Source organism: Taudactylus pleione, unplaced genomic scaffold, assembly GCF_031769625.1.
Source record: "Taudactylus pleione unplaced genomic scaffold, aTauple2 ptg000217l, whole genome shotgun sequence".
Lineage (NCBI taxonomy): Eukaryota > Metazoa > Chordata > Amphibia > Anura > Myobatrachidae > Taudactylus > Taudactylus pleione.
This window is the reverse complement of record NW_028284619.1, coordinates 3,310,341-3,322,818: the sequence shown is the minus strand read 5'-3', so window position 1 is coordinate 3,322,818 and position 12,478 is coordinate 3,310,341. Positions and strand designations below refer to the sequence as shown.

The 12,478-nt window shown below is 46.6% G+C and overlaps 1 protein-coding gene across 4 annotated transcripts in view; it reads left to right on the top strand.

Moving 5' to 3' along the window:
• The window catches only part of TMEM40 (transmembrane protein 40), a 133,481-nt gene that overhangs the window by 117,523 nt on the left and 3,480 nt on the right, over positions 1 to 12,478 (top strand). For 3 of the 4 annotated variants that reach the window (XM_088478685.1, XM_088478683.1, XM_088478684.1), the window contains 3 exons: positions 4,164 to 4,235; positions 7,283 to 7,357; positions 9,598 to 9,657. In XM_088478685.1, coding sequence (XP_088334811.1) covers positions 4,164 to 4,235; positions 7,283 to 7,357; positions 9,598 to 9,657 — 207 coding nt within the window. The remainder of the gene's footprint in view (positions 1 to 4,163; positions 4,236 to 7,282; positions 7,358 to 9,597; positions 9,658 to 12,478) is intronic. The other variant, XM_088478686.1, reaches the window with a different exon arrangement.

The following is a 12,478-nucleotide window of genomic DNA, read 5'->3' as shown; positions in this document are numbered from 1 at the left end:
ACAAAGTTCCACATACCTCAGTTAGTGTTCAGTCTAGCTCCAGCGGCACAGGGGGCGTGACCATTAGAAAGGGGGCGTGTCTATAAGAGGCATCCCCTTTTCTTCACTCTTGGGGGCGTGCGCCCGGCGTCTATTCTCCGGCGGTGACCGGGTCACCGCACATTTCTCCACCCGCGGGACACTGTGACCCACGGGTGAAGACGGCACCCGCAGACTGTGAGGGCAGGGTACTTTTTGCCCTCCTTCTGGAGGGCAGGGTGCTTTTTGCCCTCCAGAAGGAGGGCAGGGCGCCGCGCCCCGCTAAAACAGCCTAGCGGGAACGCTACCTCAGTGATGTCACTAGCTCCTAGTACAGTGTTTCTCAACTCCAGTCCTGAGGAAGCCCTAACAGTGCATGTTTGACAGATCTCCTCGGTATCACAATTGAAACAATTACCTCCACCTATGGCTCTTTTAAAATGTGTCAGCCAGTAATGACTACACTACCAACTAGGAGATCAGGAAAACTTGCACTGTTAGGAGTCACTGAGAACTCCAGTTGGAAAGCACTGTCCTAGGAATCTGATAGGCTGCTTTGTAATGAATGGTAGTTCAGCTCTGAAAATGGCAAATTTTATTGTGGAAATGTAATGGGCACTTTGTAATAGTGTTTTTGATGTAACAAAATAGAGCATATAAATTCTTTATTTATGAAACATGTTACCGTAAACAGGCGCACGTCCCTATTTGTGTTTTGTAGATTGTTTGCGGGAATGTGGTCTATGATAGGAAGGTGCACACCAGCTAAACATCACCTCATAATGCTTCTTCCTACTATCATTTTTGCACAATCACTTTTATTAGTTACAACTTTTTTTTTAATTTTTTTATTAAAATACTGCTCTCGGCACTCTACCTGAAGTCATGGCAATGAGAGAATACCAGTACTGTCTGTATTTCATGGGTCACCATTGTACAATGTACTACTAATTACATTGGCTTATGTGCACATGTAACTGCTATTCCCCATATCCGTTCCCCCAGTGAAAGTGATTACTATTGTGCCATCTATGAGGATATGTGAAAGTCAGATCTCTTTGTGGGGTGTATAATGCTCTGCTCACACCTGCTAAACCACAAACGTCCAGTCACCACCCTTTGAAGTGTATTAGAATGTCTCTTCCCAAATACAAAGTCTCATTTTTGCATTTGGAAGCGGAGTCTGGTGCATTACTGGGGCTAGCCGTATTTAGCAAGGAACCCCCTGATTTTCCAACAAGACTTATAAGAAGGGGGCATATTTTTGCTTTACAGCAGCTGCCACCACCTTGGCAAATTGTTAACCCATAAAAATGGGTGCCGTGAGAAAAAGACTGGTGCACCACTTCACAAAGAACACAAGGTGGCATTAGAGATTTGGGCTTACACTATAGGACAGGGGTGGGGAACCTTTTTTCTGCCAAGGACCATTTTGATTTTTAGAAAATCATTCGGGGGCCATACAAAATTATTAACTTAAAATTTGCCTCCTATATTTGGTTAAAAAACGTTATTAACTCACCCTTAATGCGATGGCTGTAAGTAACTGCTTCTCTTTGGTATGTTGCCAGGCAGAGTCTGGAGGGGCAGTCCCTATGGATGTGTGACAGGCAGATTGATAAGGCAGCCCTGGGGTCCTCTCATTCCTAACCAGCCTGATGACAGCACTGACTGTACACACCCCCTGCTGTGCCACCACTGCCTGCTTGCCCGCCCTGTTAGGGTGAGACCCTGCACGCCCCTGCACTAACCAGCTCAATGGCAGCCATGTGACAGCCCTGATTCCCCCCGCTGCCCTCCTGTCGCCGCTGATGGGGAGAGAGCCCTGCATGCCACTCAATGACAGCCCTGACACCCTGATCCCCCCCCTGTGGTACCTGCCGCCGCTGATAGGGAGAGAGACACCCTCCTGACACCCTCCACCGCTGCGCTACCTCCCGCCGCTGATAGCCAATGACAGCCCTGACACACACACCCTCTCCCTGCTGTGCTACCTGCCGCTGCTGATAGCGCAGCGGGGGGAAGGGGTGTGTCAGGGCTGTCAGTGGCTACCAGCTGCCGATGACAATCCTGACATCCCCTCTCCCCCGCTGCGCTACCTGCCGCCGATGACAATCCTGACATCCCCGCTCTCCCGCTGCGCTACCTGCCGCTGCTGACAACCGCTACACTACGCTAATTCTGCTGCTGCCGCTGACAGCCGGGCGGGCCGGATGATTTCACCTTGCCAGCCGTATACGGCCCGCAGGCCGGAGGTTCCCCACCGCTGCTATAGGACTTAATTACTTTTTTAGAAACCTCCCAAAATGTACAGTAGTTGGATCTTTTTACATTACTGTTATGTCTTTAGGATCCACCGTCTTCATCCTATTTAAACATAATTTCCTTACTAATAGACTTGAACTACCAAGAAAGTAGGTGCTGGAGATTTTCGGAGGGGCGTGTCCTAGCTTGAATCTAAATTGCAGCATTAAAATAGAGCTGTCCAGCATTTGTGGGCTACATACAAAAGCAGCCAGTATTTACCTTGCATGCAAAATAATAAATCGCAGTGCTTGTCCAAGTGCAATGTTTCTCCTTATTGTTTATTTTTTGCTTTCTTCCCAACTCAGCATCGGCCCTAATTTGTATAGTTACAAGTAAAGGCAGCCATATACTGTGCAGTTATTGGCCTGATCACACCCAATAGATGTACAGTGTATGGCCACGATGCATGAGAAATAGTTCAGCATGCTGGACAGATTTGATAATTGGTGTTTGGATCTGACAGTGGATATACCCAGCATTGGATATATACACCAATTATCTGGCAATGTCAGATAATTAGCCTGTCTGTCTGATGGTGAGTATTATTTCAAGGTCAAGCATAACAAGAACACTTCAAATGTATATAGCAAAAGAATATAAACATGGCAAATGTACAAATGAATTCTGGAGATGTACACTAAGGCCCTGATTCAGAGCCGGACGCTCTGACCAGAGCGCTCGCTCTGAATCAGGGCCCACCTCCATAAATATGGAGCATCCTCCTGGACGCTCGTATAGCTGTGGGTCACCACCCACAGCATATACGAGCGTGCAGGATGATGGTCGCGATGGTCTTGACCATCGCGACCATCGCCACTGCGTGCAGAAGCCTGCGGTTGAGTTTCTCAACCGCAAGGCCAGGAGTGATTTTGGCTCTATCAGAGTCAAAATCACTCCCACTGACATCACTAGTGATGTCAGTGGGGCTGGCTTCTGACGGTAGGCGTTCCCTTGGGAACGCCTCCGTCTGGCAGGCACGCCCCCGGCACGCCCACCAAAGGGGGCGTGCTGTCAATCAACATCGACAGCACGCCCCCTTTGATCAGACACTACGAGCGAAGGAAAGTCCTTCGCTCGTCGCTTCTCGCGCATGCGCACGACGGAGCTCCCTCCGTCGTGCGCATGCGCAGTGCAGACCATCGACCCACTTGCGAGCGGACAGCCGCTCGCGAGTGGGTCTGAATCAGGGCCTAAGTGTATTACATTTCTATGGCTCACTTTACACTGCTTTTTTGTGTGTGTGGTACTTTATAGATTTATATTAGATTCAATTATGTGCCTATTCCATAGGTCTGTATTTCTTAAGCTGGGTACACAATTATAGATATATCAGCCGTTCCATTGAACGGACGATATATCTATAGTACATCGGTGGGTGTGTACACCCGATATGCCTGTGAACATCGTTGCTCACAGACATATCGGATCGTCCCTACAGCACAGCAGATGGGCGATATATCTGAAAGATTTATCAGTCATCTGCTGTTGTGTACGGGTGACCCACTGATCGCCCGTACCCGTGCCGCAGGGAGCCACCGATAAGTGACAGCTCAACTGGGCAGACAAATTTAAATGCCCGCCCAGTTGTGACATCAAGCCCAGAACATCGGGCAGACGATTGGTGTTTATGCACTTACCAATCGTCAGATAGATCGATGGGTTGGCCAATCCATCGATCTAGTGTGCACCCAGCTTTATACGCTCAAAATAGAGGCCCTGCCCAGTTCGTATGTGACATAAATTGAACATGTTCTTTAATTTAATGGCAAACTGAGACGCAAATAAAGACTTAATAAGAAAATAACTTCATACAGTTTTTTGGTTTTTTTGTATCTTAGATGAATTTTTCCATTTCGTAATTGTCTGTTTTGCACTGGGAGCAGTTTTGGTGTCTGAATACTACTATTCAGGTAAGAGTAACACATTGAGGCAACAGGTGGACTCGCCAATACCTTAAAGGGAATCGGTATGTAATACCAGTGGCCGCAAAGCTGGCGGATCAATTAACGACAGCACTAGCCCGGCAGGCGTGAATATCCCAAATGGCTAAAGAGGTAAGTAACCCTAATCTCCCCCCCAGTGCCTAACCCTCTAAGTGCTTAAACCTAATCCCCCCTTCCCCGCTGCCTAAACTTAACCCTCTGGGGATGATCCCTAACCCTAACCTCCCCCCGGGGCTGCCTAACCCTAACCTCCCCCCGGGGCTGCCTAACCCTAACCCCCTTCCCCTAGCCTAAACCTACCCCTCCCAGGCAGGTGCCTAACCCTAAGTCCCCCCGGGAGCCCTAAAACTAACCCTTGCCCTAGTGGCTGTCCACGCCCGGCTTACCATCGTTCGGTATGCCAGGCGTCTGGCTCCCGGCGTAGGTCTAATGACAGGCATCAGGATTTTGACGTCTGTCATTAGTACCTTGCCGGGATTAGACAGTCGGGAAACCCGTGGTTGGGATCTCATCTGTCGGCTTCCCGAATGCTTCCCCCAAAAGAGAGATCTGCACTTAATAAAGGACCATGAAGCCTAAACAATGAAATGTTCATACATTGCACAAATCTACTAAGGGACTTGTGGTCACTTGAATGGGCCCCTTATTGTAGGGATTCTCAGTGCAAATATGTATTTGTATTTTTTATAGATTTTTTTATTAATGTTAATATTGTTCATTTTGTAAATATATATTTTGCTAGCCAGAATGACAACTATCAGCACTGCTTATATTTTGCCTTTTTGGTTATTGATGTGTAGTTTTTCTAGTGCAGTATATAAACTGAGCGTAAATGTCTGTTTGCTTGCTGTTGCCAACAGTTCATTAAACTGAGCACTGGTCTTCATCAAAGTCAGCTTTTGTTCTGTCTCATGTGCCATATCGGTGACATTGTGCTCCAGCTCTGTCAAAAATAAAATTTAATAGAGTACTCTCTACCCACTCCATTACATACGTCTGAAGTCAAACCTGAATTTCTAATGGTACAGTGGATGAGATGTACTAAGCCTTGGAGAGTGATAAAGTACAAACCAATCAGCTCCTAGCTGTCATTTTTTTAAACAAAGCCTTTAAACTGACAGGAGCTGATTGGTTGATACTTCATCACTCTCCCCTTTATCACTCTCCAAGGCTTTGTACATCAGGTTAAAAAAAAAGTCACAAATTGCATTTAATGACACAAAGCAAATGTACAAGTCTGTCACTCACTCTCTGCAACCTGATATAATATAGAAAATACCTACCTCCTAGCAAGGCAATAAACAACAAATAATCCAGGCACCAGCAGGGGTGTATAAACAAACTATCCTCTGCTGGTAATCTAAGATGCACACCCACAAAGGGGCTTTGCTAAACCTCTTACAACAAAACGCATAAAAAGACAAGATAGTAGGTGGCGCTCATCACTCACTACAGTGGATCATAATTCAATAATTTATTGATACAAATCAAACATATCTTAGTTGATAAATAGCCAACGTTTATAAAATTCCCGGGAGTGTGGTTACTAATACACAAATATAAAAATTAATATTGTATGAAAAAGAGCACATAAATCTGATAAAACCAGGGCATACTGTATATATTAGCTAGCTTATGGCAGGCATCAAAATAATTAAAATGTTCGATATAAGTAGGATATCTCTCCAAGCAAGGCAACCTGCTTTAAATGGACAAATATTATTATATTTATTTATTAACAGTTATTTCCATTGTGCACACAGGGCCTGATCCAGCAAGGATCACTATTCTGCTGATGCACACGCAACGCAGTTGCTAATATCAGCGGTGATATGCAAATGATTTTATTCACATTGCGATCGCAGCCTAACATAAGGACGCCCACTTCCCCTTACTCACATTCGTATACCATCGGTAAAATCGGGTAACATCGTACCCATACGCACACTTGCACAAGCCCTGACCTCACTCAGAAGTTGCTAACAGCCACGCATGCTATGAGACCTCAGGCTGTAGCAGTGGATAATTTATGCACGCCCCTGCAACGCCGTTGAAACGCACTGGCACGCCTGCATTCGCCCGATTCCCCCCATCACCACCCACAAACAGCACTTCCCGTCAATCACTCTGCGATGGGTCTGCATAGCCCTGATTCCAATAGTTAGTTCGCGCATGCGCACTGCAATGCATACGTACATTTCTTCTAGGTGTAATCTGTTCCACCCAGGGTAATCCTACGTAGTGCGCCCAAGAGGGCTGCCTCATCTGATACCTTTCGTGGGAGGAATATATAACCCATGGAAGTTATTTCCCAAAATGTCTGCACCAACCCCCTGCATATGCTTATTGTGCTCTCTAGGTTTCGGTTGATTTTAATTATCTCTGTGTGGTTTTCTATATTTTGCAATAACAAATCCCTGTATCATGTACCATGTTTTCTGATGTCTGTAAAGCGACTTTGAGTCCTATGGGAGAAAAGTGCTATATAAATAAAATGTATTATTATTAGGGATGTGCAGGCTCGGTTCTACTCGGTTCCGTTCGGGTGTTTTTACCGAATCTTATTGGGTATCAGCTGTCACGAGTTTTGGATAGCCAATAAGATTCGGTAAAAACACCCGAACGGAACCGAGTAGAACCGAGCCTGCACATCCCTAATTATTATTATTATTATTATTATTAGAAATGGCAGCTTGTGAATACATTCGGGAGACTGTACGCCATCTCCGGATGGCGTACAGTTACACTACCAAGTTTGGAAAAAAATGACATCATTTATACGTCAGACTGTGGAAACTGCAGTACCGATGGAGAATTGTAAGGATATATCAGTGATATCTCCTGCATTACATGCTTAATGATGGGGGTTGGATGTATCACACATCGTATTTTGAATGCGCTACATCCTGCCACTTGCTGCTCTCCCGATAAGAGCTGTCCTTTGCAGTGTGGTTTATTACCGGGGATTGATACTTTCCGCAGCAAGTTTTGATTTTCTTTTTTATGTACTTCAGATTGGACAGTTTCTGCTGGGATCGGCTTAATTGTATTTGCCACACTGGAAACCACTGGGATCTATTTTGGATTAAGTAAGGAGAAATGATGGGAGGTCATGGGAATGTCCTGTGTGTGAGATACAAATGGTAAAACACAATCTATATTAATATAGGTATAATATAAACTCCTGTTAATAATAGCTGTATGCACAGTAAGGTTTTGTTCTTTCTACTTTATTCTGTTGGGAAAACTAGTATTTTATTATCTATACTAATGTTATAAGAACGTTGTGTCTGTTTGTTCCAAGTTGACGCAAAAACTACTGAACCGATTTCCATGAAAACTGCATCATTTTGTAGTGAAAACTCCTATAAATAATCTGCACTTTGTTTCATCTCGATCTGTCAAGTTAAAGCTGATCAATAACAAAAAAAAAAATGTATTGATATCATCAATGTAAGAGATAGGTGTGGCACCATGCGCGCGGCCGGTAAGGGGAGGAGGTGCTTTGGGCCCGCGTTCATTTGAATAGGATAGGCTACATAGCAGTCTGTGCACAGGGCACACAGTGACATTGGTGTGAGTGGTGGGTGAATAGGATAGGCTACATAGCAGTCTGTGCACATGGCACACAGTGACATTGGTGTGAGTGGTGGGTGAATAGGATAGGCTACATAGCAGTCTGTGCACAGGGCACACAGTGACATTGGTGTTAGTGGTGGGTGAATAGGACAGGCTACATAGCAGTCTGTGCACAGGGCACACAGTGACATTGGTGTGAGTGGTGGGTGAATAGGATAGGATACATAGCAGTCTGGGCACAGGGCACACAGTGACATTGGTGTGAGTGTTGGGTGAATAGGACAGGCTACATAGCAGTCTGTGCACAGGGCACACAGTGACATTGGTGTGAGTGGTGGGTGAATAGGACAGACTACATAGCAGTCTGTGCACAGGGCACACAGTGACATTGGTGTGAGTGGTGGGTGAATAGGATAGGTTACATAGCAGTCTGTGCACAGGGCACACAGTGACATTGGTGTGAGTGATGGGTGAATAGGATAGGCTACATAGCAGTCTGTGCACAGGGCACACAGTGACATTGGTGTGAGTGGTGGGTGAATAGGATAAGCTACATAGCAGTCTGTGCACAGGGCACACAGTGACATTGGTGTGAGTGGTGGGTGAATAGGATAGGATACATAGCAGTCTGTGCACAGGGCACACAGTGACATTGATGTGAGTGGTGGGTGAATAGGACAGGCTACATAGCAGTCTGTGCACAGGGCACACAGTGACATTGGTGTGAGTGATGGGTGAATAGGATAGGCTACATAGCAGTCTGTGCACAGGGCACACAGTGACATTGGTGTGAGTGGTGGGTGAATAGGATAGGCTACATAGCAGTCTGTGCACAGGGCACACAGTGACATTGGTGTGAGTGGTGGGTGAATAGGATAAGCTACATAGCAGTCTGTGCACAGGGCACACAGTGACATTGGTGTGAGTGGTGGGTGAATAGTATAGGTTACATAGCAGTCTGTGCACAGGGCATACAGTGACATTGGTGTGAGTGGTGGATGAATAGGATAGGTTACATAGCAGTCTGTGCACAGGGCACACAGTGACATTGGTGTGAGTGAAGGCGCTGCTGCCACCAGTCTGTATAGCGCTGCTGGTCACGTGGGCCACTCACACGGCAGGTCCCCTATGCAAAGCAATATAACTAGAGCACTTCAAATAAAAACAATGTTGGCAGAAGCAATTTAATTGTAGGCGAAACCGCAGGCATCAGCTACAGTAGTTAGAAATATAACTGCATTTACTCCTATAAATTACCTATATCCAGGGGTGTCTTTAGAGAGGAGGGGGCCCGTGCACATTCCTCGCCGGGGCCCCCTCCTCTCTTCCCGGGAAGCCGACTAGCGCGGCTGGCCAGCCACCGGAGCATTAGTAGACTCTGGGCAGTAGAGCTTCCCGGAGTCGACTGCGCATGCGCAAAACGCCACAAGAATGGCAGCTGCGGCCATTTTTCCAGCTTTTTGTACAGCGCTGACACCCTCGGAGAGGTAAGTTTTAAGTAATATGGGTGCAGGGTGTGCACACGTGCCCCACTTGGACTCGGGGGCACCCATTATAGATACGCACCCTGCCTGTATCCATTTTATATGGTGTCAGAACTCCCTGGTGTTTTGTAATAATCACATAACTTATATTAAGAAGTGCATTATCCCATATATAAGAATACATATTTTCTCTACTGGGATTTCTGGTAAAAAATCTAAACCATGTTTACTTGTGTGCTAAACGCCTGTTTTCTTCTTCTTACCAGTTGACAGAATCCGGACTATGGTAGAAGAGTTTCTACCTCTCTTCAGAAAATATCCACTAGGTAAATGTTCTAACTCCAGATACGCAGCAATACATTCACATTCTGGGCATGATGCCGAGTGGGACATAAACTGAGTACAGAAGTCTGGCTACACGCCCACGACACTCCCATAAGACAAATCTTTTCCGTGCCACCACATAATTAGCGCCCAGTTGCTGCCCAGAAACCCCCATTTCACAGACAGAGCGATCCGGCCTCTAAAATGAGCGATCTGTCCGCTCTCGTATCCTCCATGAAGGTGCGTGTGATGCATGGTGCAGCGCATGTGCGGTTTGCAATGGCGTCTTGTGGCGCATGCGCAGTCTGCTGACAGTTTTGTTCCTGCATCCGACTCAGAATCAGGCCCGCCGTATGCACGGAAATAAACGTGTGCAGAGTTGCACGCATCTAGCAGTGCTCCTGCAGCCTAGGGGCCTGATTCAGAAGGGCACGCTATAGGCAGCCGCGACTGCATCTTTTATCCAAGTGCAGCTGCATCTTTATGCTAAAGCAGCTGATGGGATTCATACAGAGATGCCCATCGGCAGTGACACTAATCCACCACTGTCTGCATTAAGATGCACCATCCAGGGCCGAAACAGGGCACAAATTCGCCCTGTGCTGGCCGGTGACGTCATATTGCATGACGTCAAGCAAAAGGGGCAGGGTGGCAGCACTGGTAAGTGCAGCGCTGACCGGGCATCCTGAGGACGCCTGTTCGGCTGCACAGATTGCAGTATGCCCATCTGGAGCGTCCACAGGATTCTCCGGGCGGCATGGCAGAATCGTCCTGGCTGCATGAAGCAAGTGTTATGAGGTGGTGATGGTGCCACCCACAGAGCCTTTGTGACCTGTGCGGCAGCACTAGTCGCACCATTGAAACATTGCACAGCCCTATGGAGGCGCATAATCTCTGTCTGAACAAGATGCCATTGCTGACCGTGACAAGTCCGCCTCTGGCTAGCCACCCCTCTGTTACCAACCAGATATGCCCACCGAAATCGCTTCTCTCTGTGTCCCAACTTGTTCTGGGGCTCCTGGCAGTAACCATCCGGACGCAAGAGCAGTGCGGCTCACACACGTGCAGACTGAAAACATTGGCCGCTTGCGTGTGGCATCAATACTGCATCCACCTCTGAATCAGGTCCTTGGTTTGATATTAGTCATTATCCTGAGTGCACACTTGGGCCCTCATTCAGAGCCGCTCGCAAAAAGCGAGCGCTAGCTATGAATGAGGGTGGCCGCTTTTTGTTTTAAACCCGGCATCAGATTTTCTCTCTCGCTCCGGGGCTTGCGCACGCGGCGCGTGTGCAATGCCCCACCATCAATCCGCTTGCGAGCGCATAGCGCTTGTGAGCGGGTCTGAATTAGGGACTTGGTGCAAAAGATACACCTGGAAACAGCTTTATTTACTCTTATGCCCAACACCGCATGGAGTGCTGATGTGTGTCAACCCAGCCTTACTGAACTTCGCCCTGTCACAGCTCAGCTACGCCTCCTCAGCTATAAGGGTACATACAGCCGAAATGGTTACACCTCTGCATCGTCCGTCCTTGTGTACTCACAGATCTGGAGCATCTGCAGTGTCTATACTGTTCAACTTAGCATCAGACTCTCTGTGTTACCGCAGACTCCTCAAATCTGCAACATCATTTACTGTATATATAAACATGCACATAAATTTTATAGAAGAAAGTATATGGTCACATCCTGATGAGCAGGAGATGAAGTGGGCGGGGAGAGAACAACCTGTTACCAAACCAGAGGATTAGAATAATGTTAACAGCATCCTATAGAGATAGATGTATAGAAACATAGAATTTGACGGCAGACCACTTGGCCCATCTAGTCTGCCCCATTTTTAAACCTATTGTTACCTCAACCCTTATTGATCCTTACTTCTTCTGAAGCATATCCTTATGTCTATCCCATGCATGTTTAAATTGCTCTACTGTCTTAGCCTCTACCACCTCTGATGGGAGGCTATTCCACTTGTCCACTACCTTTCCTGTGAACTTTGTGAAGTAATTTTTCCTGAAATTTCCCCTGAACCTACCACCCTCCAGTTTCAGAACATGTCCTCTTCTTCTAATACTTCTCTTTCTTTGAAGAATGTCTCCTTCCTTTACCTTGTTAAAACCCTTTATATATTTGAACGTTTCTATCATGTGCCCCCTTTGCCTTCTCTGCTCCAAACTATACATATTAAGATCTTTTAGTCTTTCCTGGTACGTTTTGTGGTGTAGACCTTACACCATTGTAGTTGCCCTTCTTTGTACAGTCTCTAATGTATTAATATCCTTCTGGAGATATGGCTTCCAGAACTGAACACAGTATTCGAGATGAGGACGTACCAATGACCTATACAGTGGTATTAGCACTTCTTGCTTTCTGCTACTGATTCCTCTCCCTATGCAACCAAGCATCTGAACTGCCTTCCTCATTGCTTTGTATCAAACAGTATACGTTCATTATCCCGACAACAGGGATTCCGGCATTCAGAATGCCGACGCCAGAATCCGGACACTTATCAGAATACCGGCGCCGGCATCTCAAACGCAGGAATCCCAAAGATAAGTTGGGGGGGTGGGTTAGGGTTAGGCACTAGGAGGAGGGTTAGGTTTAGGGTGCAGGGAGGGGGAGTTTAGGTTTAGGCACTAGGGGAGGGAAGGAGGAAGGCAAGTCAGATGCTTGGTTGCATAGGGAGAGGAATCACTAGCAGAAAGAAAGAGGTGGTAGAGCAATTTAAACATGCATGGGACAGACATAAGGATATCCTTCACAAGAAGTAAGGATCAAAAAGGGTTGAGGTAACAATATGTTTAAAAATGGGGCAGACTAG